This window comes from Melopsittacus undulatus, chromosome 12 (assembly GCF_012275295.1).
Source record: "Melopsittacus undulatus isolate bMelUnd1 chromosome 12, bMelUnd1.mat.Z, whole genome shotgun sequence".
NCBI lineage: Eukaryota > Metazoa > Chordata > Aves > Psittaciformes > Psittaculidae > Melopsittacus > Melopsittacus undulatus.
In genome coordinates this window covers 12247026-12274714 of record NC_047538.1, presented here as the reverse complement: position 1 = coordinate 12274714, position 27689 = coordinate 12247026, and the positions used below count along the sequence as shown (strand labels likewise).

At 41.9% G+C, this 27689-nt stretch overlaps 1 protein-coding gene across 16 annotated transcripts in view; it reads left to right on the top strand.

Annotated features, from left to right (window-relative positions):
- The first annotated feature begins 1164 nt into the window (after positions 1-1164).
- SPPL3 (signal peptide peptidase like 3) overlaps positions 1165-27689 on the top strand; it is a 62867-nt gene continuing 36342 nt past the window's right edge. For 13 of the 16 annotated variants that reach the window (XR_004550159.1, XR_004550157.1, XR_004550158.1 and 10 more), the window contains exon 1: positions 1165-1490. Coding sequence is in view for 4 of the 16 variants with exons in the window: in XM_034068201.1 (XP_033924092.1) it covers positions 1468-1490 (23 nt within the window). In the remaining 12 variants the exon portion in view is untranslated. Of the gene's footprint in view, positions 1491-2037; positions 2059-6173; positions 6193-24503; positions 24524-27689 lie in introns of those variants that run through there. The other 3 variants (XM_031047793.2, XM_031047791.2, XM_034068202.1) reach the window with 3 other exon arrangements.

The window sequence follows — 27689 nt, the reverse complement described above, 5'->3', positions numbered from 1 at the left end:
TTCTCTATTTTTAATGCTGTTACCTCACCTTCAGCTGCAAGTTAAAACTGGCTCTTCTCCCTCCCACACTGGAAGGAACAATGAATGAGACTGCACAGCTGGACTGGAACAATTGCTCTGAACTCCCCAAAGCCTCACTCCCACCAATCACTGCAAGTGAAATAACAGGAGGTGAGAAGTCCTCAAGTTGAGCAAGCCTAAGACAGGCCACTGGTTCTGCATGTGGCAGAAACACAAACAAGGACCGAAGGCTTGGCAGCACCACCAAAGGAAACGGAGAGAGACAATGTTCCTCTGCCTGGGATTTGCCTGTGTTTAATATAGGGCTAGTGGTAACATCAAGCATATGAATTTTAGTTGGTCCCTGTAACTTGAGTGTTATTTTCCTTCCTTTACAAAATATTTTTAGCTTTTGATCCTATTTGCTTGCTTTAGAAGAGAACAAATCCCAAGATGTACCACTCTCCAGAAACACACGGTGAATCTGAACACCCTAATCCATGAGTTATCCCACCTGAACTCTGCACCTACTCCTGCTCCAGAAGGAAACCGGCCGCAACAGCGGCTCAAAGCTCTCGGGGTCCCGTCCAGCTGCGAGGCGCTAGCGCCGTGGGGAGAGCAGCCGTGTCCCGCTCGCTCTCCCCGGGGCGGCCGTGCCCGCAGCACCGGGCCCCGCTCGGCTCCCGGGGGCGCGTGCGGCCTAGCTGGAACAAAAGCACGGCCCCGGCTCCGGGAGCTCGACACTGTCCTGCTACGGGTGGGCTGGGGCCGCGCCCCGGACTCCAAGCCTCCCGCGGCTGGCGCTCCGTTTCATTAGCGGGGGAAGCTCCGCATCTCTCGCCCGCTCCCTCCTCCGGACACCGGGCACGGCTTGGCAAGGAGCCCGGGTGAGCCCGCCCGCCCGAGCGGGCAGCGCCGCGAAGCGCGGCCGGGCCCGACAACCAGCCTGCCCTCCTCCCGCCGCCTGCTCTCTCACCCACGGCGCCTGCGCGTGGCCGGCGGCGGCACGTGAGGGTGTTGTGGGCACGTGATCCCTCGCACCGCCCGGCCCCGCCCCTCGGCGCGGTCCCGCCTCCGCCGTGCGCGAGCGCGGCGCGGTCTGCCCCGGTCGCCCGGTGCCCGCCGCCTGCCCGCCCCCGCCCCGCCCCTCGCCGCCGCCGCCGCCTCGCCGGCCATGAGGCCCCGCCGGCGCCCCAGCGCGGCCCTGCGTCCCGGCTGCTGAGCCCCCGCTCTGCCCTGCCACCACCATCGCCCTCTTCGCCATCCCCTCCCCGCCCGGGCGGGGACCCCCCCTTCGCTCCCCTCCTTCCTCACAGCCGCCGCCATGTTGGGCCGGGAGCCGCAGCGGGGCCGCCACTGAGCCCCGGAGCCTGCGAGGCGGAGGAGGAGGCGGAGGAGGAGGCGGAGGAGGAGCCCGGGGCCCGGCCGCCCCGCACAGCCCAGCCGGCCGGCCGCCCAGCCGCAGCCATGGCGGAGCAGACCTACTCCTGGTGAGCCGCGGGGCTGAGGCCGGGCGCGGGCGCTGCGGGCCGCTGCGGTGGGGGGGGGCGGCCCCGGCGAGGGCCGGACCATGCCGGCCGCAGGGGGTGCTTCGAGCCGGCCTCCTTCCGGCCGGGCTGGGCCGGGCCGAGCGGGGCCCCGCCGCGGGAAGGGGGTCCCGAGCGCCGGGCCGGGCCTCTCGCCGCGGGACCCCGCTGCGGTGGGGGCTGGGGCATAAAGGGAGCTGCTGGCGGAGGGGCTGGGGCCTGAGATCGGAGTGCGGCTGAGTAGGAGGGATTAGGAGAAAGGGAGGAGGGACGCGGCGAGGGGATGGGGTGGTTGGGCTGCGAGGATCCCCCCCGCTGACAGCCGGGAGCGGGAGAGGATGGCTGTGAGCATTAGTGTGGCTGTCATCCTGCTCTGTCCTGGAGGTCTCCTTAGGTGAGCTGCATCCCTGCCTGGCCGGAGCTGGTGCACAGCCATCCGCTGGGCCGGGAGCACGGACAGTGCTGCTGACACTGCGAGGCCGCAGGTGATCGCTCTGCCGAAAGGGAGATTTATGTCAGTGTAGGCTAGCTGGTAAGTCAGTGGCATGTGTGTGTTTTCACCTAGTGACAATGGGCTTGTTCTGTGTACAGGAAATAGAATGAGGAGGAAGAGACCAGTTCCTGTGGGAAGACATGAAGTATAGCAAATGAGAGGGCATTTTTTTCAGTGTCCTGACACTATCTCAGGCCTAGCTGGCAGTGGATCAAAGAGACGGAGTTTGGTTTCATCACATAATTCCGGGGTTTTGTATTGTCACAGATCACAACCAAAATACCTCAAATAATTTGCCTGTGCATCAGCTCTATGACCTGAGCACTGCAGCAGTTCAGCTCTGATACTCTCATTGCATTTTGAATGCATTCCAGTGATATCATCCAGAGTTGTTTCTTAGATTTATTTCTTTTTGAGGGAGGGACAAATGTTGCAATACCCTTATTAACAAAGGAATTAAATCTCAGCTTTTGACCTTGGGGTGTGCTGGATGAAGGGTCTGAATGTGCAAGGAATATTCCTATTCTGAATGGTTCTGGAAATCTTTCCTGTCACTTTTTCAAAACTTGGAACCCAGTGGAGATTTCTGTTCTGCCACATGTTGAGACTTTGGCAGTCCCTTCTCCCATCTTCTGACACTTCTCTGTCAAGAACCGGTATACGTGTTGCTCTTCTGCTTTTTCGATGTTGTTCTATTTCACAAGCTCAGTTCAGGCAGTGGTCTGCTCTGCTTTGAAACAACAGCAAAAAGGCAGCTTCTCTGGCTTAAAGGACTAATTACATATTGTTACAGTAAATGGATGTTGCTGCAGATTTGGGCACTTTAATGTTCACTTAGATGTGTCTAGTGAGCTATTGTCTTGGTGTGTTTTAATTGCAGGATGGAATTACACATTTGTTAATTACCCTGGGGTTTGTCAGCTTTCTGTAAAAATGAAACAAAATGTCAGTTGTAAATTATTTTGATCTTTGCTTTTTTGAATGAGTGTTTTTGCCATAGTAGCATTCCAAGGGAAGGTTTTTAGCAGAGGCTGGGAGGAGGATTAACTCTCCTTTAGATTTCCTGTTTTAGGGGAATGAAGTTGGGATTAAGCTATTCTTCACTGCTTGCTAGTGGATCACAAGAACAGCTCTTACAGTATTGAGATTGCAACAGGGCGAGGATATGAAGCTTACATCTCAAAATACTAGTTTGGTGTCATATTCACTAATGTGTCTTTGTGTTTTTGATGTTCCTGTTTGTGTTTTGACCTGTGATCTGCATTGTGTGGGAGTTGTGGAAAGAGCAAAAATCCAGTTTCAGACCAAGGTCCTGTTGTATAACTTGTGCCCTCTTCTCTGTGAGTGCATGTTTAATTCAAGCAATGATCTCGCATTTGTTTATTTTTGATGATGGCAATGCAGCTCAGCATAGAACTGGCTACTGCTTTAGTGCTTCTGGGGAAAATGTGCATTTTTACCTGCTGAGGAAACCAGCAATTCTGTACAGAAGGGTTGTGCACAGCTGTGTCCAGGAATTCGTGCAGGGAAGTTGGCAGGTGGCATCCTGTCCGTTTGCTGGACCCGGTCCTGTTTCTGTGTTGCAGAGGCTGCTCTCTCAGAACGAGTGCTGTCCGTATTCCTGGCTGTAGCGTCTCACTGCTGTGCAGAACCTTATTTCACATCTGAAAATGCTTCATTTGACATGAAGAAAAAATCCTTTCATGTACCTGCCTTTGTAGAGAAGTGAATTGGCTCCTGGCTGCAGTAGTGCTTCTAAGAGTGCGAGATTTGATCACGCCTCTTTTTGTGCATAGCTATCAACACACATCATAGAATCACTGAAGCTTCGTAAGACACGATAAAGGTTTATTTTAGGTCTGATTTTGTAATAAATTGTCTGGGATGCATCAGAAGTGCCTGGCAAACCAGGATGGCTGGACATCAGCACTCACAAACACCTATGAGCAACAGGGCTTTTTTTCAGTGACTGACGTCTCCGTTAATGATGATGTTCTGAAGAGATGAGAACTGATTCTCATTTTGCCCTATTTACTGCTTTGTAAAAGTAAATCTGAGATTTTAAGGTGGTTTTATATTTTTCTTCTAATTACCAAATGAAATTGACTGCAGTTGCTTTCTTTCATTAAGCTATCAGAAGGAGGTACTTGTGCTTTTCCTTCATCCCCTTTGTCATGTTAAATATGTAAGCTGTCTTTTGTCACTATTCTTGAGAGTTATTTTTTGCAACAACCACTTCTCCTTTTTGTGTTTTTTTTTTTTCCTTCCGTGATGCCCACACCTGTAACCGTCTGTCCTTTGATTTAGCTCTTCTGAGGTCTTAACTAGTCTTCCTGACCCAGTATTTCAGATATAGGGTGTGAAAGGGGGATCTACGGAGAATTTTCCTGGTGTAACTGAATACAGTAATTCTGGAAAACCTAATTTTAATGTGAAATTTGGGATCGGTGCATGGTGGAAATGCTCTTTTAAAGGATATGCACTTTCTTAAAAAAGAGGGTGTTTGAATGTGATGCTTGTCAGTGGTGAGGAGAGAAACTTTCTTTGTCAAGTACTTACGTTAATAGAAGGAAGTTGAGAGCTATGTATGATGCTGTGTTAGTGAAATCTGCAAGCCACGCAGGAGCACAACTGGTGCATTGCATTTACTCGTTACTTGTCATTTTCTAGATTAAATGAGAACTGAAAAGAATTTCCTTCAAGTAGAATGGATTGGGAAGGGAAAGGGGTTGTGGAATACCCATTTTCCCTTTGCTTCCTGTCTGTATTCCAGCAAGGAAATGGGACTGGGTAGTGACGAAAGTTCCTGCTACAGCAGAGGAGGGAACAAATATGAGAAGAGCTGTTTGCCCATCATCAGTGTATACATGTGTGAGGGAGAGGTTAGTAAATGCCAAGGATTTTATCTTTAAGCACCAAGCTGTTGGAAGCATTAGAATAGATGAGTATGGAAGCAGCAGGACCTAGATCATTACTTTGTGAAATACTTGGTCTTTCCTTAATTCCTAGCACTTTGTGGTGAGATTTTTGTGTAGCATGTCTTGTTTATCTTCAGTTAGTAGGTGTTTAGTGTTTTTCAAGGCCTGATGTAACACCCCCTCCCTTTTGATTGTTGCCCAGTCTAGTAATAGAGATTGCTTTGTTCTTTTTTTTTGCCTTTTGAATGCACAAAAGATTTTCACAGCTTCCTTCATATGTGAAGAGAGAAGGAGATTTCTACCTCAAAATCCAATATATTTTTATTTTTTTCCTTTCTCAGAGTGTTGTATAAGAGTAATATGGGTTGCAATGCATGCATGTCCTGTCAGGGTGATGATTAGGAGACAGACTGGGAGGGTAAGCTGAGAACAAAAAAAGAAGCTGCTGTACTGACTCACTAATCTTATAAACAACTGAACTCTCTTAAATGTTTTAATCAGTGCTATGATTCTTGTATTAGCCATCAAATGTTTGATGAGTGAAATGGTGATATATTTAGAAACTTCTGTATGTGATGCAGAGGGCATGGAAATGAAGTCTGGTGATGTGTCGGGGTAATCAATAAAGCTACTGGGTTTTGGAATAAGTGTAAATGTACGATGCCATCTTTGCTCCTGGGAGAACGCAAATCAGTTGGTGTTAGAAGTCTTTCTAGATTCAGAGGTCTGAGAATTTGCTTTCATGGTATTTAAGCATTTAACACACTGCTGCCATGAATTAAAATACAGTCTCTTCCAGAAGACTGAGGTAGTGCTTTCAAGTCTTAGTTGGCTGGATTTAGATGTGTATGTGGGAGGGCAGGGAGTAAGAGGAGCTACAGCTTGTTGACAGAACTTGTCAAGTACTAGTAAAATCATTTTTTACATTCAGGATTTCTTACTTGCTTTGCTCAGTTTAGGTTGAGAGACCGTCACTGACTGATTCAGGTGTTTTGAGGATGGAAGGCAGTTTCCAACAGAAACAGAGTCAGTCACCTGAATTTTTGAAGTACTGCTCTTTTTAGGCCACAGATTGCGAAGCATATAGATGAAATTCCGTCATGCTGCTGTCTAAAGTCTGTTGTGAAGGCTTGGCATACAAACGTGGAGTCTGGCCTTTTAATCTTAACATTTTTCAGGAACTGGAATTACTGACCACATTCCATTTTCATGCTCATTAGAAGCCTCCTGAGGACAAGGATGTCATTGTATGAATGTGCGTGAGTATCTGACATCAGAAAAGTGACTTAAACCTCAGTAAATTTGTGAATATCAGGTTTACAGTTAATATGTTTGTCTTTCAGTACCAGTCTCCCTTCACTCATTATCCTCCCCTAGGTTTTGCTGTTTCAGACTGCATGTCATGCAGGCAGGGACTCTGCCTACAGCACTGTGCTGAAAGATGAATAAGGCAAAGAACAGGGAATTAGTTGAAGTTTACAATTACTTGAATGTACATATCTATCATGACTGATTAGCAAAGGGAAAAAAGTTCCTGCTCCAATGCAAGGGTGCTATTTACTAATATATTAATAATTCTGCAAGAAAAAATTCAAGTGAAGAACACAAATCAGTGTTTTCTAGGTGCTGGTGTGCAGTACCTATTTTAATTAAGATGTCTGTCAGTTCTGCCATTAGCTTTTTCAGGATATTGTGGAAGCAGAAGTTAATGGTTCCTTGCTTTTTACTTGGTGGTTAGAAAACTTGGCCAGGATATAAGAGATCAGTTCCATCCCCTAGGGTTTCTGCCCTTGCATCCCTCACCTTCCAGGGGAGTTCTCTCATCACTAAACTATGTGTTATTCAGAGGTTGAGCTTTGTGTGTTCATTTAAATCTGTTTCACTGCTGGGCCAGGAAGCAGGCGTGCCTTTGTGCCCTAATGATCCCAATACTAACTGGGGACTGGTGGAGATCTGGCTTCTACTTCATGCCTTTACAAAAGTGTAGTTTGGAAGACTGAAGGAGCTGTAGGGGTAGTTCAGGCTGCTTTTCTAGAGCTAAAACATTGAATTCCTACAAAAAAAAAAGATGGTCCTAATATGATTTCTTGTGTCATAGGCAAGTGAACTGTTAGGTGTGGATCTAGCACTACCTTTTCTTGTGGTTTGTGTCAGGTTTAGTGAACCTGAGAGCATCTCTTTCTTCTGCTGAAGGGTGTGATCCAATAAAGTAATTGTTTATTTTGTATACTTTGGGAGTTTGGTATGAGTTGAGGTACCTGCAGCTGTTGGAATTTGAGGAATTGGGGGGGGGGGGCCACCAGATAGATCAAATTAATTGAGGATATTAAGTTCTTCTGAGATTAGCTCTATTTGGGTGAATACCACAGTTTTAAATACTAGATTCAGCTGCTAATATCTCAGTCAATAATTGTCACTGAAACACAATGGCAAAAAGTGGGTGCTTCCTACAAGAAATGCTCTGAAATACATGTCATGCTTTTTAAAATGCAGTGATTTCAATTTCCTAAAATTTGGAAGAAGGAAAGAATATATTCTGGTCTTTTTTAGTATCTTGGCTATTTTATTTCCATATCTTGGTAATGTGATGTATCAACATCTTTGGCCTAAGTGCTACCGTCTTTATTATAGCCCTTTCTAGGTTTATGATGACTGTAAGCATTATAATATACTCTAAAAGTAAACAGTTGCCACAAGCCATTTAGTCAAAGTCTGATTTAATTCTGATGACATCTGAGCAAAGTTTCCAGGAAGAACCAGGGCAGAAATTGGTAGAAAAAATCCCCATGTGCGTTGTCTGTTTGGTGCCACGTTGCTTTCGTGTAACTGGTTAAGATTGAAATTTGCTATGATTTACATGGGTTGAGTGGAGTGAAGCACAAGCCAGTGTGCTAGCTGAACTGGATCCAGGCAAGTCAGTTTGACTTGGAAAAGGGATGATTTAATAAGATTAATGGAGCATATGTGTCATTGCAACACTTGCTGATCCCCTTTCTCCCTCTTTAATTCTTCCAAGGATGCCAACATCGATGTCTTTTCTCCTGCATCTTTAACAAGTGATGTCTCTGCTTGAAATAGTCTGATCTGCCGGACCAGGGTTCTCCTCTCTTGTGCCATCCCTAGAGAAACTCAGTTCTCCTGATACATTATCTCTCTGTTCACCAGAATGACCATGATGACATTATCCTGGAACTGATTAATTGTGTAGCTGTTGTGCTGTCATCTTCATTATTAGATTCTGTTGAGTGTTTATTTTTAGGGCCAGGTTTAAGCCTCAGGTCCCAAGTTCCCTTGGGTAGCCTCTGTAGCTGAATGTCACATTAAGTGGCATGGTATAGATGGGGGATGTCAGAAAGTCAGAATGTTCTTCTGGCTTTTGGGAAAGATACTCTGTAAAGGATAACTAATTATTTAAACCAGAACATTTTTAACATCTGATGACATCAGGGATTCAAAATAATACATTAAATGGGACTATCCTTATGCTTTGCTTATATGGGGACAGGGTTTAAGGATGGAGTGACTTTTTGTCCGGCATGCCACACCAGAGGAAGGTTCTTTAAAATCATCACAGCCAATATCCTGAAGCGAGGAGAATGCACCAAGAAAATTATTGTCTATGACACAGTCTTGTGCTTGAGATTCCTCCCTTATTATTGAAGTTGCCCATGTAGAAGCTGGAGAGATATAATCATATCTTACAGTTTACATATGGTAGCATTTTCCCTAACCAGTAGAATCTGAAAGGAAAATGATAGTGTTTGACTCCCATTTCTTTTCTTCTTCCATTTGAAAACAGTATTTTCTTCTGTCTGTCAGGTTTGGATGTTCTTCCTTGGCTTCCTGTAGCTAGTTCTTAGGCTTTTGACCTCAGCAAGTATTTTCCCATGCGGCACGGGTACGTAGCTGGAGACTGAAATGATTCTCTTCCATTTCTACACCTCAGTCACATTCCTATAGGCGCCTGCATGGCAGAGGTGGTGTGCGGGAAGCAGGAGGAGACCCAGGGGGTTCCACCCTCTGTTCACACACACAATCTTGAACTTGAGGCATGAGTTGGCAAGCTTACCTGCAGGAATAGGCTTGGATCTGGGTTATTCTTTAGTCCAGCTGCTAAAAGACAGAAACTGTGCTGTGCAGCATGAACCACTGGTTCTTAAAGCTGAGCACCCTCCAGTGCTCTGGTGTTATCCATTAGATCTACTGGTCAGTGCTTTTCCACTTGCCACTTTGTCTCGGAAGCCCAAATTTACTTCTTCCTTCCCGTGGACTCTGCTGTTTCTGGGCAGAGGTGTCTTTAAAAAGTCCTTTCTCTTGTCTGATACCCATGCAGAAGATAACTTCTAGTAAATTTGCAATGGTACATAATTAACTTTGGAAGTTTGTCAGAAGTTTACAGAGATCAGTAGAAATGTTAAGACTCGATGGTGTTCTTCTGAATCACAGAAGTTTGGGAACTCTGCTGACACCATTTTCTCATGTCAGTAGTATGGCAAATAACTTTGTGCGAGAACAGCAAAAGGATGGTACAAATGGATTCATGGTGCAGCTTAGCTTGGTGCTAAGAATCAAGTGATCTCAGCATGTAAATTTGGAGCACCTGTCCTGACAGCAGTGCTGCACAGTTTTGCAGGGGGTTTCTCTGCACAGGTAAGCCAGCACCAAGTGAATATCCTCAAGTTCTATTTAACTTTCAGTAGCTGCTTGGATTACTAAATTCAGCTTAACTCCACTTGAGACGGTGTCTCTTGGGCGAGAACTTGCGTTACAAGATGACTGATTTCCATGCAGTGCAACAGGGACAGAGGTAAGCACAGCCGCTGGGTTGTGGCTTGCTCTGCTGCAGTGTGTGTTCTGGTGTCTGTGCACTTAGAAGGCTGCTGTCTCTTCTTCTGCTACTCCTGTTTAGAACTTGACTTGAATTTGAAAACTTTTGTAGTGGGTAGAAATTCACCGGTGAATTCTGAGTAATCATTGTCATCAGGATCAGCCAGCTGTTGGGACAGATACGTTGTGTGTGTGAGACCTAAGCTTAATGGTGTGTTCCTATACAAAGGACTGTTTCTGCTAGCATAAATTTACTACCTTTGAGGCTACAGTTGTGATTTATCCTCCCATCATCTGTCGGACCCAACTGGCGAGATAAAATAGGTATAACATGACTGACTTATTTAGTCAATGGGAAGTCCATTCTCCAAGTGAGTGTTAGCTAAAGGTGAGGTTGGTGACACAGGAGGAGGCAAACAGAGCTGGATTATAGGGATTTCTGTAGCCTCTGTTGCAGACTTGTGAGGTGAGGTATGTCTGTGTCTTGCTTTCTAGGTTTGGCCAAGGTCATTCTTGTCCCTGTTAGAAGTTCAGATTGGAGGTCTGTTTGCTGGTGGAAAGATTATGTGCTCTGAACTCTTTCTTGAGGTGGCTGATCCTATACCTTCACTTGAATAGCTGCTCTGAGAAGTTATCACAAAGGGCTAAAAGCTCTCCTGGGGAATGTTAGGATCTCTGCAGGGTTTTGAAGATGAAGAGTAGAACCTAATTAAGCTTTCAGTTGAAAATAGCTTAAAGAGGTTTTTTTTCTCTCAAAAAGGAAATTTTAAATAGTGAAGAGCTGGATTTTTTTTCCTGCTAACTTGACTACTTGTAAAGCAGATGCAGCTGTAAGCAGTTACAGATGGTACAGAACAGAAAGAACCTCTTTATCATACTTAAGTGCCGTACAAGAACCCCAATGTTAGTTTTCCAGCCAGTTATGGTTCTCTTTATGTTTTTGCAGATGGAGCATGGAAAAAAGCTACCTTAAAGCTAAGTCAAGATATTAAAAAAGTCTGCGATAAAAAAGAAATACTTCTCTGCAGGGTGCTTTACTGGAAGAAGTTCCATAAGATCCCCAAAGTACCCTCTCTAAAGAATGGTCCTACTTCTTATTGTTGTCACAAGTGGGTAGAATTTGTTGAAAACAGTGTTCTGTCTGCTTTTGCCCCTGTCTGCCACTCAAGTGTATGACTGTACTGTGCTTTTCTTGTGTGCAGGTTAAAACACAGAGATCAAGCCCAGTTCAGTCTTTCACAGGACAACTTCTCTCATGTATGTGATGTGTTTATCTGTAAGGTGGCCACATTTATTACTGTCAAGACCTTTTTTGAGTTTGCCTCTCTGTTAACTGGGGGTAGCAAAACCAGGCTGCCTGTTTTGATGGGCTGTGTCAGTTTCATGCCAGCTGAGTCTCCTCTTCACTTTGTGCAGTTGGGAATAGTCACGTTCACTTCAGAATCTCACCAACCATCGTCTGACAATATTAATTTGTCTTTATACAGACTTGGCATGATGAAAGCTGCTTAAATCTGGCTAGACAGACTGGCGACTCTAGCTTGGACTCACACAGGAATGTACTTTCAACCTTGTCACTGAAGATTCATAGTTTGGTGCTGATGGTGTTAACTCGGGGCGGGTTGTGAATTTTCAAAGAAAATAATATTTAATTCTAGCCAGGCATGTTGTGATGAAGTATATGTCATAAACCTGTACTGTGTGGGTAAGTCAACTCATCAGTAGTACTCAGAGCTGCTCTTTCTGCATGACAAGGTCATATTGATCAATTTGACTTTGGTTTTGGCTCGTTGATTGTAAGGCCTGATTATTAAGCACTTTGATTAAACTATTAGTTGTTAGGTTTATTTTTTATCTGAATACATTGCTAAAAGAGTTTGGATTTCCAAACACATAATCAATAAAATACTGGCCTAAATGACAGAGGTATGAGGTGTGGTTTTGGTTTGGTTTTTTAAGTCAACAGTAGAGTCAATAGAGATGAGATAACATCCTCTTTTCTGACTTTAGTGATAAAAACAAACAACCCTTTTCTGATTAGACAGCCTATTACATTTTGCTAAAAGTATTAGTGAGAATCAAGGTGTTCTGCATATTTGTAACTTCAGTAGAGGAATTGCTGTGGAAGTAAAACCTCAACATAAGAAAAAAGATTTTTTTACATTGGAAAGATGCGTTTTTGTCTAGGAAGCAGTGCAGCACTTGGATCAATAGCCTCCGTACCTGAGAGGACTTCATAATGTCTTTGTACATGAAGTCTTAGGTGACTGTTCTTCCGTCAGTTTGGCCAGCTGCATTTTTGCATTTTGGGGGCTCTGCTACAGTAGTATCTTCCTGGGACCTCTTTTAGGATTTAATGTCATTAATTCTTGCCAGTAGCACCTGTATTAAGCTTTTGTGTGGCACTGATTGCCAAAACACAGATAAACCTATTACATGGTTGTAGTACAAGTATTCTTGCACTTGGTCTTTGAACCACTGCAGAGCTTCAATTCTTGCATTTTCTTTATGTGGATGCAGTGACATGCAGAAGAGGTGGGATTTGCAGCATGTTCTGCTTTGCATGATCAGTTTTATCACTTACAGAAACAAACCTTATGAATGCGAGTAAACATCTTTTTCATTAGGCTTTGACTCCAAGGAGTATTATGCTCCAGAGAGAGCAAGGTAAGTGGAAGAATGTCAGTACTGCTGGATCTAGATGTGTTGGCAGTGACAACGTCCAGAACTGGGCACAGACTTTACAGTGTCTGGGGGCATCTGCTCACCTGGAGCTGAAGTTTAATTAGAACCTCCGATTTCCATGCAAGATGAGGAGCAGGGCTAGAGTGAGAGCCCAGTGATAAAGGATGGAGCTGGCCACAAGGCAAAGATGTTAAATAGGAATATGCACAGCATGTTTTTGGGTAATACTTTGAGAACAAGTCAGATCACTCAGGGTGGACTCTTCAGGATAATGTATGTGTCTTGAGTGAAACAGTACACATGGAAGAGGATTGACTTAATCTTCTGGTTTTGGCTTCTGGATGAGATCAGATATAGCATTGAGTAGTGGTATTCCTTTGTGTGCTTGTTAGGAAACCTGCTGCATGTTTTCTATGTGTTCTCTGCATGGCTTTAGATATAGATACTTCCTTTGGTCTGAACTCTCTTAGTTTAGTCTGTTAAGTTTCTCTGCATCCCATAAGAAGTCAGGTTATGGATATGTTAATATTTATTGTCTTAAATACTTCAGTAGTCTCTTTGCTCAGTGTGTCGTTTCCTGTCTCAGCAAAGCTGCCAACATGATTACGTATTTGTCTTACAGTGCTTTACAATAAGATTTTTCAAGGTGAAGTTGTTTTTTAAGAGGCTGTGGAGTCTCCTTCCCTGAAGATACTCAAGAGCTGCATGGACACAGTCCTGAGTAATGTGCTCTGGGGGACCCTGCTTGAGCAGAGAGGTTGGACTGGCTGACCTTTGATGGTCCCTTCCAGCCTTGACCATTCTGTGACAGGCTCTTGGAGGCAATAATGCTTGTCCTGTTGATAGTGCTGGGTTATTAGTGCTTTTCAGCTGAGGGCTGCCTGGTGAGCTTCTAGGGTGGCAAACTGAATGATCACTCAGCTCACACTCACTATACCTTGGCAGGCCTCTGACCTGTGCAAAGTCTGCTCTTGCCTGAAGGGCTGAAGGTCAGTCTCAGAGCAGCAGTTTTGCTGTGGGACTCAGCCCTTCCTGCTGGGATTTGTCATGCAGAATATTGCAGGCTAACAGATGCCCAGGGATTGCCCTGCATATCCCAAGACTCCTTTCTTTCTGCCCCGTAATTAATATGTTTTCTTTTGTCATTGCCCTTTCTAAACTGCTCAGAGGCACCATGACAGCCGTAATATTCCACATATGATTGACTATTGGTCAATATGGCAATATGGCTGGGGTGATGTGTGTTGGCTCAGTTGCACATTAGATGAACTTAGCCCTGGATCTTTAGTGCGTATGTGATACTTGGGTAATATGGCTGTAAGAAGCGCAAGAGGAGGAAGATGAAATCAAGCTATTAGTTGCATAGAGTACTTACCTTGAACAATCTTATTCAGAAAAATGCCATTTCTGGACTTGGATGACTGACAGTGTATGAGACGAGGCTGACTTGCATTACTAGAAAACAGGCTGTGTTTTCCTCTGTTAAAGACTCAATTGTCTGTACCCTTGTTCAAATAACTTATTACTTTGGTTTTGGAAAACACTAATACAGCTTCCTTTCTTTATGGCAAAGTGTGAGAATTTGTTATCCCTTGTTACTAATGGTGGCCTTCGCTTTACTGTTTATAGTTCAACTGTTGGAAATTTTTGTAATGGAATTTTGTTGTGCTACTAGGAAATACGCTGTTGAGTATCCTGTATCTTAATCCTGCATAGTAAATAGATACCTCTGGATGAACAGGATTCCAGAACTCCATGGCAATTTATTAATAGGATCTATATGACTAACTTGCAAAGGCTGCAGTGCCATAGTCTTTCAAAATTTAGACCTGTGTTGAAGTGAGATTACAGAATCTCCAGACTCTGAATAATGCCCCAGTCATCTGGAGAGATACAGTTTATGCTCCATATCTCTGGCTTAACGAATTCTTTTGGTGGCACTTTGTGTAAGAGAGGGGAACAAAGGAAATAATTTAGAAGTAGTTGTAGGAATTGTGTGAGTTCTCTTGGAAAGTATGGTGCCTTATCAGGGGAGTGATGTCCCATGTTTGTTCCATGCACACTATTCAGCTCTGAAATCAAGCCAATACGTAGATTGTTATTAGGGTTGTGGACACCAGAGGACAGCGACTCTGTAGAGTTTTATGGCCAAGTCAGCAGTTACCTGCTTTGCTTATTAGCATATCCATTATACTGCATATCCATTGTGCTCTGTACCAAGTATAATCTTCACACTAAGACACATTCCATCTCTATAGTTGAAATGGGAGTTAGGAGCTGGTGTGTGCTCCTGCATCTAGGTCTTCTGTTCCATTTGAGGTCTAGCCACTAGTCCAGCGTTTTGTCTAAATAGCAGCTTTACATTGTGTGCTCAAGAAAAATATTTCTGTTATATCACTTCTTGTTTCTGTAAAGTGCTTGTCTCTTAGACAATACAAGCAGTGTTACAGATCCATTAGAATTAGCAAAACAAACTCCCCAGTATTAACTGTTAAAGGACTCTCCTTAAAAAGAAATCCCATGTATCTAGCCATTAGACTTGCCTGTATGGACAGTTAGCTTTGAGCAATTTTGTGATGCTTTTTCTGGATTACTTGTTCATTCTGATGCTTCAGATTGTTTGGGTTATTTGCTAATTATCTAGAGAAGTATTTCTGCTGCTCTAGAGCATTCTCTGTTTTAAGATGCCAGAAACTTGAGTTGCCTTTTGTAAAGTCACTCAACTATTCTAAACTGTTCTGTAGAAAAAACAATTGACTCTGGAAGCACTAAACTGAAGTTTGATCAAAGTAAACAACCTGTATATACAAACTGTAGGAAGAGCTTCTGTAGTGTGGAGCATTCACTTGGACTGGGTTGGTTTGTTTGTTTTAGGAATTCATTATTGTTTCACTTCCTGAAAGAACATAATTTCTGTTGAATGGCTTATGCTATGGCATTGGAAGTCTAACTGAATGCTTCAGATGCTACTGTTCTGCTACAACTTGCCTGGGACAATTGTCTGAACGTGGAAGTTAAGCAACTGTCATAGATATGCTGGGAGATTCCCAGGCTCAGTTGCTTACGTGTCTCATAGCTCATCATGGGGAGCATCACAGTGTTCATACAGCTGTATTGGGCTTTTAAAGGAATTAATTTTTCACTTGTGCAATAGTCTGGGCTCAGATGTGGTAGAGATGTTTATATGTTTGTCTTTTGCTAATCCTGTCTCAGATGGTGTATCTCTAGCCAGTCTTCTTTTTGAACTTCCAGGGAAATCATCGTTCTGTGCTTTGATTATTTCCCTATTACAATTGCAAATAATTCATGCTGCTAATTAAAATGCTGTTAGAATTGCCCAGGGAGAGGGGTAGGGAAAGAATACAGCCTGCTTATGCTTGCAATTTATCTATCTTATAAGTTTATAGAACAGTTATTGCTAAGGTGGCTCACAGTCTACGAATGAAGATATATAACCTTCTGATTCATGGTGTTTGTCTACTGAAGGTAGAACAAAACAGCTGCATATTTCAGAGCCTTGTTTTGTCTGGTGCATGTGGAGTGGTGTGCTTAGGAGAAACATTGTGCCCAAACCAGATTTATGTTCCCCTAGAGAGAAAGGGGTTCAGAGAGACCTCTCTGTTTAGTACTGAGGGCTTGAAACAGGGAAGGCCATGAGTTCCCTAAATAACTGGTAACTGGCAGCAGAGTTTCTTATGCAGATCTCAGAAACCAAAAGGATACATCTTTTGGATTGTGAAATGAAAAGGAAATCATTGCAGAGTTGGGAAAGTAGATAATTAATCCATACAACTTTTAGTGTTGGTTGGAGTTCAAAGAGAAACTGGGAGACCCAAGTAAGGTATGCGTTAAACACTTGGGAAATACCAACACTGAAGAAAAATGATGTTAGTGTCTTAGTTGTCCATGTATAATAGTGAGACTCCAAAATGATAACTTTGTGATACATTGTGACTGCATATCCCAAACCAGATAATGCTCCTTCTGCCTCTTTTCCTCCTGTTATAAGTAATATGAATCCAATTCTATCTTGTCTGCATTGTGGTGGATAATTTTTATGCTCTTCACTGTCTTCAGAAATAGTTATTTGTAATTCTTGTTTAATACAAAAAGATTAAAATCATCAACATTGCTGATCACCCAAGAGCAAAGGATGTCTCTTTTGCAGCAGCTCATCCTGCACCATATTTGTAACTGGATGGTGCTGCCATTGCACACCTACTGCAGGAAAAAACGAGATCCCTAATGTTAAAAGAGAAAGCGCTTTTCTAGTCTTTCTTCTGAATGAAAGATACTGTTTTCTTTTGTCAAGGACCTGTGCGATTAGATACTTATCTGCCTTTTTTTCCCAGGAGAGAGGACTTTGTGGTTCATACTTTCTGGTTTGTGAAACAGGATTTCATACAGATGATTACGTCTCAGGAATCTGTGTCATTCTACTCCTAAGAGGAGCTGATGAGCAAATTGGCTTTCTAAAACATGAAAGAAGCCTAGAGCAAACTCTTTGTCATCACATTCCTGGTAAATCTGGAGCTGCCTTCCACAGAGTTGCTAATATTTAGCAATGGCTGTGGTTTCCCACAAGGTTGCTTAGGTGAGCATAGTAAGTGAGAGAGAGAATGAAGGTTGACTTCATCATGATCTACATTGGGTGAAAACTATTTTTGATTGTGTGCGTGGTTTGTATGTAGTTTTTCAAAATCAGACTGGTGTCAATCCACGTTTCTCACCTCCACAGTAAGTTATTAATCAGAGAAAGAAAATACCAACTATTGAACAAAATTTATATCGATCAGTTGTATTGTTACTCAGAACAGATCTGAATGGAGAAATCAGAGGATAATTGCAAAACCAAGGCAAAGCATGCCTCTCTCCACGGACTGTGTAGGAAGCATGGTCTTGTAAAATACATGCTTTGTGTGTCCTAGGAAGGTAGGAGTCAAATAACTTCTGTCTGCATTTGCTACACCACCACTGGACTGAACATCTCCAATTTGTGGAGCATGACAGTTTGAAAAAGGGGAGTGTTCCTTTTTCATCATCCTTTTCATATCCCATTCATCTGCTGAGGTATCAGCAAGTATTGACAGCAGTTGCTGTCTGAAAACTTCATTCTGACTTGCACAGATGCAATGCCCATAGCATCTCCTGCAGTATCACAAATAAATGTGAGCCCTTGTCATGCAATGTGTGCTGTGAGTGTGGCTTTGTACATGTTTAGTATTTTTAGAACTAGTTTGAGGTTGAAAAGGTACTTTCCAGGAGTTGTTCTGTTACAGTGATTTCTGGGGAGATTAGAGGAGAATGTTGGACAAACCAGTGTTAATAAATGAAGAAAAGTTCTCTTTAGTGTTTCATCCAGAAATCACATCTGTCACATTTTTTTGTCACTTTCACACATTAAGATGTCACCCAACTTTGTTCATTAAACATAATTATTTGCCTTTTGCATTTCAGGTATCTTGATTTAGAACTCTCTTAAAATATAAGAAATGAAACAAGCAGGATGAATGTCTTAAACTCTGCTGTTTTGATTTTAAACTGCCTAATCCTGTGCTTTGCTTCCTGTGAAGTGTTAGAGCAGCTTGTGCCTTGTCACCAGCCTCTGCTCCTTTCCCAAGTGGCAGACAGAGAAGCCTGAAGGGAAAGTCTTTTGCATGTGTGTTTCTTTCCAGATATAGTGACCCGGGGCTTTAACTATGGCTTGTGGCTGCCCTTGGGGAAGCCCCTCTAGCCAAGTTTCAGTCCATCCTCAGAACAGCCTTGTTACAACCTTCATTTGCTGGGCTTGAAAAAGACCTGGTCTGGATTATCTGGGATCTCTGATACAAGTCTCAGTCACTTGGATCTTCACTGTTGGGATCTGGGGAAGAAGAATATTTAATAGAGAGGAATTCCAAAGCTCCTTCCTGTTTGTCATCCAGACACTTGATATTTTCACATGCAACTAGCTATGCAAAAATGACAGTTAAGTGGCTGTATAGTGGATGTTAGTATTTGTATGTAAACCGAGCTCACACTTTCCAGAGCCCGGTGGGGTTTTTTTCCTAGCATTTTTCCAGCTAGATGTTACAGACAAAGATGAGAATTACTTTTTCAACGTCCAGAAACAGCAGCACATTTCTCCTGCATTCTGTGTGTTTGTTTCTGTAAACTTTGGGAATTGATGCGTATGAATCTGATGTCTGTAATTGACTTTGCTGTCTCTGATTGTAGTATTTGATTTGCAGCTTCATGCATGGCTGCTGAAAGTTAATCACTTACACATTGATTAAGGTAATTTGCTCTTTTTGTATTTCAAAACGCAGGATGCAGTTGTGCATACGTAAAAACTTAAAATGTCCCCTGAACACCAAGCACTAATTAAGTAGTGTTTTGGAAACAGCGTATAATTTATGGTAGCTCCACTCTCCCTGTGCTCTACTTCTTATGCCAAAATAGTTTTCAAATAAAATATTGAGGCCGATTGAGCGATATTTTTGAGTTACTGGGTGTACTTTATTCATCACTGTGCGTTCAAATCTGAATAATGTTGTAAAAGTGAAATAGCATCCTAATACTATGGCTCAAAATAACCTATAGTTTTTAGTTACAGGAATCAAAGCAGAGAGACAAACGGGATGTGAATTATGTCTAAATTTAGTAGGTGGCTTATGTGTGCTACTTCAACTAACAGTCAACGAAAAATGCTGATCTGTTTGAGTCAGCTTGGTCATCTTGCTCCTATGTATTCCTGAGTTTTAACTTCTGCTGGATTTGAGTTTATCTTCTAGTTCTGGTGTGACTGCTTCTGCCTGTAGGATGCTCTGGGGTTAAAAGAGTGTTCTAAGGGTGAACTCGGTTATTTATAGGCAGGTTAAACATCTGGATGTTCACTACAAAACCTTTTCAGGAAAGCATTTTGTTCCTGAGCAAGAAATATCATCAGAAATATAAATGCAGCACAACAGCATGTAAGCTCTGGCGTCCCAGGGGACTCTGGTATTTTCAGACTGGTCTGTTGCTTAAAGCAACTCTGAGGATTACAGAAGGATATTGGGAGTCTTTACCTCTTTTGTGGGTGGCTTTGACACATGGGAATCCAGAACAGAGATACTGAATTAGAAAGGAAGGAATGATTATGGGGGAACATAAGAAATACATTCGTAATGTTTCTAAGACTCCAAGTGTCTGCATTCTGGCTGAAAAAAGTGGATTTTTTGATTGAGATGGGTTGTTAAGTAGAAAATTGCTATTTATCAGTGTTAAAAAGTTTGCTGGATTCAGAAAATACAAAAATATTACATGTACAATATAGGATTTGGGGAAGAGGTTATAATGGTTTTAAGGCATTTCACTATACATTGTACGTGTATGGGAAAACACGTCAAGAAAGTTGTCAAAGCTAAATGAGAGAAATGTATTTAACTGAAGTACCTTTAGAGAGCTGGACTTCTGGTTTATCTGAGCTGTCATACACCCTTGATTATAGAGAATACCGCTTTAAAAATGTATCCTGGCTCCATAGCTCAAAACTTGCCTGTCTGGAACAAAAGTCTTGAGCAAAGGTGCTGAGCTATTTTGAAATCCAAATTTCAGCAGTACTGTTTGCTAATAAATTGCATTTGCAGCTAAGGGGTGAGTTTCCCCTTTACCAGCTCCTGGGTGCTTCAGAGAGAACTCTGACATTCCCTCTTCGTTTTCTTAATGCGTTTTTAGTATCATTAACTGCACACTTTCCTCAAGCAGGAGAACTGAAGACTGTAGTTAGTTCCTATACTGATTTCCTAGTACTGTTGATATGATGGAAAATATGTTTGTGGTGGGAGGGAATAGTTTTTAACAAACTGTTTTGTAGGTGTTTTATGTAACTCTCGAGGATTTCAGAACTTCTCGTGTTTGTATATGGAGAACCTTATGTCTCTTCAGTTGTATATTAGCTTGTATATTAGTTGTATATTAGTCTAATAAATACTGTTTGGTTTTAATGGTATACCTTGTGATAGCATGAGACTGTTGCCGAGTTGAAAAGACTATTTCATTTAGTTGAAATGCTTCAATCTGGTCACTCACTGGTAATCTGTATTTTGTTATTTACTGTCTATATAATGTGAAAATGTGAATGGATAGAGATGCCAAAGGATCAGCACTTAGGTTTCCAGCATGTAAAATTTCTTGGAAAGCTGAATTCTCTGCTATGGCAGGAGCAGCATGTCTTCAAAACCACATAGTGTTTGTTTTATAGTAGCTCCTAGATGCCAGGCATATATTAAGTCATTCTGAACCTGCTGCTGGTACGTGGACATCCCTTGTCAAGCCCAGCAGTTCTCTGTTTTTCCTAAAAGTATCAAGTCATTAATTCCCTGATCCTTAGGGAAATTATTTTAAGTTCATGTAAAAATTAGAGACTGTTGTTTCAGTGGGCTTCAGGATACACAGAAGTGTCACTTCTACATGTTTCAAAGCAATTCTGTTAAAGATGGGAAAAACAGAAGTTAACCTGACTTGTTAGGAGTTTTCCTTTCTATCCATGTGGTTGGAATTGTCATGGTTTTTAGTAACACCTGAAAACTCTGATGTGGCTACTCTTGACTGTGCTGGATTTGACTTTTGTCTAGGTTAAAGTTAGTGTTGAAGATTTAATCTGACTCTGCTATAACATTTAATGAATGTCTAAGTAAACCCATGTTTTTAGAAGTGGCTCACTGCTCTGATGTGTTCCAGTTTGTCTAGCATACACCACTCATTAAATGAGCATAGCTTGAATTAATGGAATAAGGTGGATGTTACACTAAGAGGGAGATGTGAATAGGAAGTTATCATCTTGGGTCCTTTTGCTATGAGTGTCAGTTGTATCTTTAGGATGACCACTACAAGGTAATGGATTCCCTGTGAATAAGAGAGAATTTAGTTTCCTCAAATGTGAACTTGATGCCTTTATGTGTAAGTTTGCTACTCAAAAGGCAAACATTTTGTTCAGTAAAATAGTTGCTTTGGTTTCATTTTAGCTTAGTTACCCCTGGGCTTGCCGACATTAGACACACAGTGTTGACTGACAGGGGATTTGGTGGGTATGTTTCCATTCTGTGTTTGTAGAAGAAGAATAATACATAATGAAATGGTAATAGCTCTCTGGTAAAACTAGTTATGGTTTTATATAATGAATATCTATATTATTTCTACTTTCATATCTACATTATATCTATTTATAGAACAAATATATCATAAATATCATGAAAAGAAATTTTCAAGTGGATATCATTTGATGCTGGTCAGATAGAAATTTCACTTGGTCCCATACATGAAGCCTCATAAACTTCAATTTGTCCAAAAGGTTTACGTGCTGCAGTACTAAAGATGTGACTGCTGCTCTTATGAAAGTTACTTGTTAATAAGCGTGGCAAGGCTCAGAGGCTCAGCGTATGAGGTGCCTCTAATAATCTGTCTGAACATTATCATTTCATTAAACCTCTACTGTTTAGAATGAGTGAGTACAAAAGAGCAGTAGGACACGTTCTCCTCCTTTTTCTTGTTTCTCAAGACTGGAAAGAGCATACTGGGCAATACATCTGGAACAGCTCTGTTTGTTTTTTGTGTTGAGTTTTGGTTTCCCCACCCCCAAAAGCACAATACATGAAGGTGGAAGAAGTGCCATCTCTTGTGTTGTTACTAATGTTCCTTTGACTATGGAGATGCTGATCTGAAAATGAACTTGGATTGGGGGGGGGGAGGGGGGTGTGTGTGAAAATGTTCAACTGTATCAGTTTACTGTTTGGTGTTGTGAATTCCCGTTTTGCTAGTAACATGATTTTTGATTGTTTTAATCTCATAGTTCCCCCATCTGATGTTCCCTTTTGCATGAGTGCCAGCTTCTCCCTTTACCATGTATTTTTCTAGACTAAATAAACTTAGTTCCTATTTCTCCTAGTCATCTTAGAAACTCTTTTTGGCACTTATTCCAGTGACAGGCTGAATAATTTTGCTTACACTAAAGCTAAATTCACATTTAAATACTAATACCTGCCTTCCCCTTAATAATCATCTCTGGTTCCTGTGCTGTATTTATCGAATGCTTTTAGAAAATAGGATGAAAAAGAAATTAACAGGAGAGAACACCTCTGGAAGAATGTGTCTATGCAAAATACTAGTATTGGTAAGCTCAGTAGTATGGGAAGATCATAGTGCTCATAATGTAAAACCTTAATTGACTTCAGTAGTTACGTCATAGGCATTCTGAAATGTTAATTGCATTAGGGTCTGTTGATAGCATTTAATGCTGTACTACAATTTAAGCTAAAGTTTTGCTTCCTAGCTTCATGCTAGCCTGAGTCACCAAGCCTTTGGCACAGATACCTTGGAAACATGCTACGTTGATTGTCTGTATTTCTTTGTAGTGTGTTATTTTGGTGCTTTATACTCAATTTTTCTCCCTGTAATAGATACACATAGCTCTCTGATTCACTGGAGGTTTCTTTCTAAATAAAATAGCCATTCTTTCCTTTGATTAAGAGACTTTACAGAGAGTGTCCTGTACTTGTGGGTGTGAAATTTTAACTCAAATTACTTGCATCAAAACAGGAGCAAAATCCCTGGCTAAAGCTTAATTTCCCTCCTCCACTGCCTCAGTTGTAACTGAGCTGATCATGGGAGTTGTGTGCAAATACGGCTTTCAGCGTTCTTTCTAGGTGGGATCAATTCAACAGTAAAAAGCTGCTGTTTGACATACTGGTAATATAGACCTAATGATGTTGGTGGGGTTTTTTTCCCTGTTTTTTGCTTTTCAGAAAGCAAAATCTGTTGCTGTTTGGTTATTTTAGAATCGTGCTCCTGGTTGTGTGAACAGCAGTGCATTATTCCTCTACAAACCAAGTACTGGAACCATGAAACGTTGTCATTACAATAATACAGAAAACCTAGTGTGAGATTTTACTTCAGGCTTTTCATTCTAACAACATGTAGAGTTTGTTTGGTTTTTAGTGTTTTAAATGCCTTGTTTTTCACTTACATTGGAGAATAGAAGTGGTGTAGAAGGGGTGTTACTTCCAGTCAGTGTTTCAGCTTCAATGGAAAAATTAAACATCCCTAAATTTTTCTGGCTTCAACTGTTTGTGGTTCCTTGACCCACTTGAAGCTCATTTGTCTCTCACTAGCACTTTTTTTCTTGTATTATCAGGAATAACAGTGGTACTTTCTGCTTGGCTCAACATGCCTTTTGACATATTTATATGTTTGGAGAAGATTGATTCAGCTTAGATGTTTGGCTTTTGTTGTGTGTGTTTGCCAAAGTAACCTGATGCTGTCGTGGAGCCTCTCAGTTTACTACAGAGCCAAGAAGCTTTTAACTTGAGATGAACCAGTGTAGAACTGCTCTTACTATCCCCCACTTCTCTAAATCTAGAAGACCTTAAAGCCTGAGTGTCACAGTTCTGAAGTAGTCAAGAGTAAGGTCAGTCCAGTATGACTAATTTTATTACCTTCTTTTGCTGCTCTGGGATATGTGGGAGAGATGGCTGGGTCTGAGGTTTGTTTTGTTTGAGTGAAATCATAGTTGTGTGTGTATGTAAGACATAGGACATACTATTGTCAGAATTGGTACATTGTTTGTCAGGGGCTTGCAAAGTAGGTATTGACTCTCTTCATTGTGAGACAGAGATGAGATGCTTGCTGCTGTCTTCCTGGTCCAGATGGAACAGCAGTGAGGACTGGGACAAATATTTAATCCCAGGTTATGAAACCTCCCATGTTTTATCAGCTTGGGCAACTCTTAGTTGTGGCTTAAGGCCCTCTGAGATGCTGTTGACCGAAATTAGTAACTTGTAGTAGCTGTGTTAGCAATGTTGAGTCATGATATTTATTAATTGCTTGTCAGTATTTTCATTACAGCAGCCTCTAACTCTGCTCAGAACAGGTCTTCCTGCTCCTGTAAGAGCAAAATGCCCACGCTGAGCACACACTGAGTGTGTTCTGATCATACTGTGGTTGGCAGAGTGACGGTTAGGTTGTAGATATATCCTATGGAGCTTGGACAGGGCTTTGTTATTGAGCAGAGGATTCTTGTGCAGAAGAGACTTGTACTTGTTCTTCAAGCAGTAAATGTAATTTATTGTGAACTGGAAGTAGGGAGCATCTGTGCATTTTAGGTGATTACAGTCATTGTTAATGAGCTTTTTCTGTTATGTAGAAAAAGGCTTCCAGAGATCAAAACATAGATGGGAGCTGAAGGTGATGACTTTGGTAACATTTTTGTCTTCTTTCTGTAACTAGACTGTCATAAAATGAAACCTGCACTAAGCAGTCTTACGTCTAAAGCAGAACTGTGCTATCAAGCAATTGAGAATTCTGGGTTGTATATATGTCTGGGAGATCAGTTGATACCTTTATGACCCAAAAAGGTCTTAGCTGCCAAAATCGCAGAAAACTTCCCTGTGCCAGGAATAACCATTGATGGTTCCAAACTGTTCTTCCTGAAAGCATAATGTTGTTTGGGTCATGATGGGGCTGAGTAGCATAAAACTGCAGTTTGCACAGAGGTACTCTGCAGACTGAAATCACAGCAACTACACCCTGGATTTGCCTTTTATTTTTAATGTAAAAAGGGCTATTTTTGGAAAATTGATACAGTTGAAAGGGGTAGTTTAGCTGGAAGAGCAGTTTCAGCAAAGCTTTGAGGTAGGCTCATTATTGAGCTGACCTCTGCAGAGTTCACCGCTCTGTTGCAATCTGAAAATTTACATAAGGAAATATGCTTGTGGCTCTGGCAAGAAATGCTTGTGTGCAGCAGATCTTTATTTGACCTCCTCTCTTCTCCTTCCCTCCAATCCTTCCTCTGATTATTTGTGGAAGGTGGAAACAGTTTTCCAGATGAGGAAAGTCTTCCTATGTGATCAGTTCGTTCTTGCAGCTAAGCTGCAACCTTCTTGCTTTGTCAGATGCCTCATACATATGTTCATGTATACTTTCATGTTTATGTTTTTACATCTTGTTCTCATAGTTGCTAATTTAATTCTTCCACAGAAGCATTATAGTCACATTTTTGTTTGGTAATTTGTGTGGGACAACAGCAAAACTCGAATCTGTCCTTTGCAGTACACTGAAATCTTCTGTGAATTGATAATTACAAAGACAATCACAGACAGTTGCTTTACCTCAGCAGATGAGTCTTAATTCTTTTCTCATTCCCATGAAACTTGTTTTTAACATACTATGGCTTGACCCTTGCAAATGCAGTATGGCTACTTGTACCTCAATTAATACCCTTAAGTGTTAATGATGATGGGGTTTACTTGACACTCTCATTAATGGATGGCCAGGGCCTCAAGATACTGTGCTGTGGCAAAGGTATCTGGAGAGCTGGGTGCTCAGGTGCTTGAGAGGCTTGTGGGGACAGATAACGTGATTAGAGTTTTCAAGGATCCTACTTCATGCTGCAACAATAGTTTACTAATGGAAACAAATCTGGAAGGCTGAAGAAGCACAAAATGTCATAAAATGTCATCATAATGCAGCAACCACAGTACCTGTGGTCTGTTTTAAAAACTAACTTCATTAAACCATTGCTGACTTCTGCACAGAAGGTTAGTTAGAAGGAAACAACAAGGTTAGTTTTATTTACATAAGCTCCAGTAAAGCTTGGATTACAGGTGTGTGTATTACAGTGTGCTTAACCAGACCTAAGTGTAAGCTGCTTCTGAAAGGCTTTTAGTCCCACCTTGTCCCTGGCCACATGTTGACTCCTTTTGTCTCTGTGTCACAGCTAGCAACTGTGCAACTGCCGGCCTGAATGAAAACTCCTGCACAAAGATGGTAATTTGCCAGGGCCGCATGCTGCTTTGCTGGGGTAATTTTCCCACCTCTTTCTTCTCTTTCCTCCCATGAATAAAGTGAGTTTTACTAGCAAAACCCAAGCTAATTGTTTAAAAAAGGAGGCTTTATTGGCAGAGTTCTATTAATGCCACTGAAGTCAGAGATGAGGTAACATAAGGTGGCTAAAATTTACATTGTAGGGCTGGCCTGTTGGTCTCTCTTGCCTCAGACTTTTCATTTTCAAACCAACACTCGCAAATCGTTTATGAAGCTGGATTCCTTTAGATTTAGTTGTCAAGAAGAGGTAAAAGTTATAATTGTGTTAAAAAATAAAACCAGGGCTGTGCGTTGGCTCAGCACTTTGCTGGGGCTGGCCTGGAGTAGGATGCCAGCCTGGAACAAGTTAGCTGATCTGCAACAGCTCAAGTAAAATAAACATGACTCAAAATACCGAATTGCATAAAGCACTCACTACTAACTCTGTTTGATATCAAATGTTTTTTCCATAGGTTCTTGTTCAGTTTAGTGCACTGGAATGATACCTACTAACTTTTATTCCATGGGGCTCCATTATCACAGACATCGTTGTGGGAGTGTTTGGTTCACGTTTTCACAAAACGTTTGCAGTCATGGATACTTGTGGTCCACTTTCAAAACCTACTTCTGGAGATGATTCCTTGGCTGCTGGTGACATAGATTTGGCAGTAAAAGCATGCCCTGCTTTTCATGACATCTTGCTCTTTCTTTCTCTAAGAAAGAAAGAAGGGGAGGTTCCCAGGTCTTGTTTGGTTTGTTTGCTTTGGAGCATAAACCCCAATCCAAGTCAACCAATCAACCTCCTCAATAAAACACTGAACCTCATAAAAGTAAATTTATTTGTGTGTCTAGGTTAGAGGTGAAAATCCAGCCTCCCATTCAGTTTACAAATGCATAGTGTGAAATAAAAAGGCCAGTATTTTTGTTGCAGCAATGTCAAAGACATTCAATATATTTTTGGGTATTTATTTTGTCTGTGGCTACATAGTACTCAGATATGTGTGTCCACTACAATTTACTTGAAAATGTAATTTTTCTCCATTAACCACTGATTGCAAATTTTGCTCCCAAGTCTCCTGTTTCGTGTTGTTCCATTCCACCAGAGTGGTGAGGAGCTCAAGACCTGAGAATGCTTTTGGGGTGCAGGGATGTGCTCTGTATTGGTGGGAAACAATGCTCCTTTGGGTGAGTAAGGTGTTCTTATGCTTCCAGGCAGGGGCTGGAAGTTGTGCTCCCATTCCTGAGAGGAAGTGAGTGCTCCAAGCTGAATGTGAAATCTGGAAAGCTTCCAGTTACTGTGATTCTTAAACAGTGTGAAACATGTAATTCTTTGTTCTGTTGGCAAACAATTGGGTGAACCAAAAGAGTAGCTCAGATAATGTTTTTAACAGAAAATATAGTGGGGGTGTGTTTTGCAAGATT